This window comes from Sinocyclocheilus anshuiensis, unplaced genomic scaffold, assembly GCF_001515605.1.
Source record: "Sinocyclocheilus anshuiensis isolate Anshui unplaced genomic scaffold, SAMN03320099.WGS_v1.1 scaffold454, whole genome shotgun sequence".
Classification (NCBI taxonomy): domain Eukaryota; kingdom Metazoa; phylum Chordata; class Actinopteri; order Cypriniformes; family Cyprinidae; genus Sinocyclocheilus; species Sinocyclocheilus anshuiensis.
The window spans coordinates 2,172,808-2,175,596 of NW_015548217.1; the positions used below are offsets into that span (position 1 = coordinate 2,172,808).

General features: G+C 41.4%; 1 protein-coding gene across 1 annotated transcript in view; it reads left to right on the forward strand.

Moving 5' to 3' along the window:
* dnah9 (dynein, axonemal, heavy chain 9) overlaps window positions 1–2,789 on the forward strand; it is a 101,452-nt gene that overhangs the window by 59,691 nt on the left and 38,972 nt on the right. The window contains exons 43-44 of the mRNA XM_016440776.1: window positions 1,066–1,227; window positions 1,590–1,823. Coding sequence (XP_016296262.1) covers window positions 1,066–1,227; window positions 1,590–1,823 — 396 coding nt within the window. The remainder of the gene's footprint in view (window positions 1–1,065; window positions 1,228–1,589; window positions 1,824–2,789) is intronic.

The following is a 2,789-nucleotide window of genomic DNA, read 5'->3' on the forward strand; positions in this document are numbered from 1 at the left end:
TATAGATAGATAGCTAGATAGATCTTTACGTATACCGACTTGATTACATGGGAGTGGGCGTAGCTCTTTTTTGTGTGCTTTGCTTACTGTGACTCTGATTGGTGTCATTTTCTGTTCAACATCATGGGTACTGAAGTTTTTCACCACAGTTCAAGCATGACGACTCTGAAGATTTTAGCATGGTGATGGATATGACAATGTTAATGTATTTGGTCTTGGCGGAATAGATCTGCTATGCTGCTGCTGAATTGCTGCTGCTGTTGGTTATTGCTGTAGTTGTAGATTATTGCTGCTGCTGCAAGCAAGTACAGGAACTTGCTACTGCCAATGCATATGGCGATACGGTGCCATGAGTATTTAAGACATACTGCTGCTGCACAAATAGCATATAAAATAACCCGTAGCAGATCTATACAGGTGGAGCTGGGGAAGGTGGAGGGTTTCAGAGGAACTCTGAAAGCGCGCTGCAGGAATCTCTAGTGAATGCTAGCCAGCCATATAAATGCAAGGCAGTAAGCTCATTGGCTGCATATGCAGCATGAACCAATCAGCTGTGCCAAGTCGTTTAACTCTCTGAATATCATTGGTTATGTTAACAACCCGTCGCCTGTGCCATCTAGAGTTTCATGACTGAACTATATATTTATTCTAAAAATAATTTGAAATAACAGGAACAGATTCAACAACAGCATATATGATTAATCAATTAACAACCTAAGAGCTCACATCAGGTTTGTCTTTTAAAAAAACAATTAGTGAGAAAATGAATGGAGTTTTTCTTCCACAGCTGACTGTTGCGCTCTATTGCACCATGCATTTAACATTTTAGAAACAGTTTAACAGTTTACAGTTTTTAAAACTCAAAACCACTCAACAAACACTTTTGAAGACATTTTAGTTGTCCATTTTGAACCTCATTATAGGTTTTTAAATTGCCATTTTATATTATGTTACCATCAAAATAGCCAAGGAAGCTGGTATAATATTAAAACACCAACCAGCTACAACTGACACCGCCTTCCTGTGATTGTTTTGGGAGAGCGTTTAACCAACACTGCCCTGCAGGTGGCGCTGTGTTTCTCTCCGGTGGGCAGTAAGCTGAGGGTGCGCAGCAGGAAGTTTCCTGCGGTGGTCAACTGCACCGCCATCGATTGGTTCCACGAATGGCCACAGGAGGCGCTAGAGTCGGTCAGCCTGAGGTTCCTGCAGGACGTGGAGCACATCCAGGTGAGACGCCCATCAACTCAGAAACAATACATCTTCATCAAATGGTTTTATCATGATTCCCTCAATCCAGAGCACTGAAGGTCTCAGCTGGTTAGACAAACGCACCTCTCTTACTGCAGTAATGTGTCTCAATGTCATCTAATACATTCAAAAGCAAATGCAGAGTGTGATTTTTTTTTTTTTTCTGAGGTGCCTCAAGTCATGAAAAATATAATTAGATTGGCCAAGCACTGTGCACTCAGTTTCTGCATTATATTTCAGGGGAAAATTAAACAGCTGTGACGACTCAGTGGTATGACATTTCTGGCAATATTCTGGTAATTATATTTCATCTATGAACTGCATTTTTTTCACTGATCTAGCCAGAGGTGAAGGACTCGGTGAGTAAATTCATGGCCTACGTACACATTAGCGTGAACAAGACCTCAAAAGACTACCTGGCCAACGAGCGGCGATACAACTACACCACGCCCAAGTCCTTCCTGGAGCAGATCAAGCTGTACGGGAACCTGCTGGCGCTCAAGAAGAAAGTTCTGACCTCCAAGATGGAGCGACTGGAAAACGGCTTGGAGAAGCTCAACAGTACGACGGCTCAGGTGCGTCTGTTTGTGTGCCTGTTCAAAATCAGGCCCTTATCGTGTAATGTCAATGAACTATAAACCCAGAGTTACTCACTCAGCATAGCATAATAAATGACAAGATAAATATCTAATGACTTACTGGCATTTATGATTATTTGGCTGCTTCCAGTGAAATCAAGCGAAGTGTTAGTTCTGGCATGTCACGTTAGTCAAGCTCGCATCAGCTGACTCTCAGCTGATCCACGTCTACCCATAGGGATGCAACACCTATCACAGCACCCATATATAAGGTCCTTCAGTATTATCAGCAGCTTTCGTGTTCCTCAATAGCTAATTACCCGCCTCCATCCCTAGCTCCTCCTCTCATCCAGTCAGGATTGGCTTCTGATTCCCCTTATTAAACATTAATGATATTTGCAATTAGGGATATGCCGGTATCAAATTTTCATGTTGCGATTAATTGCTAATGCTTTTATCACGGTATACGGTATTACAATACATTTATGTTGGTTCAGTTCTGTTTACCCTGGGGGGGGGGTTATTGTTGCACTCCCTGCTCTCATCCATGCTAGACTGCATTGATGCGAAGGGAGTTCTTGCCCAGAGCAGAATCATATTTGATGATATTGGTCCTGACAGAACTAGATGTTCTTTCACTGCTGTCCTTAAAACAATTAAACACTTTTATTGATTACTTGTATTTAATTATTTGTACATAATAATGGTAGAGTGGAGGTGAAATGGATAAAAATAATTATATTCCAGAAGGTAAAGCGGGACATGCATTAAAAGCATTCGAGTGAGTGCTTGCAGCTCAGCTATAAGATTCATTTCCATGTTATAAATTCATGTACCATTAGCTAATTTATGTTTTCAGTGGTCAGCATACATATTCTTCATTAATAGGTCCTCTTGAATGTAAATGAAACACATGCGCCTCATGTAAGGAGCCAGTAGGAGTCTGATGCGGTTCAGCTTTAA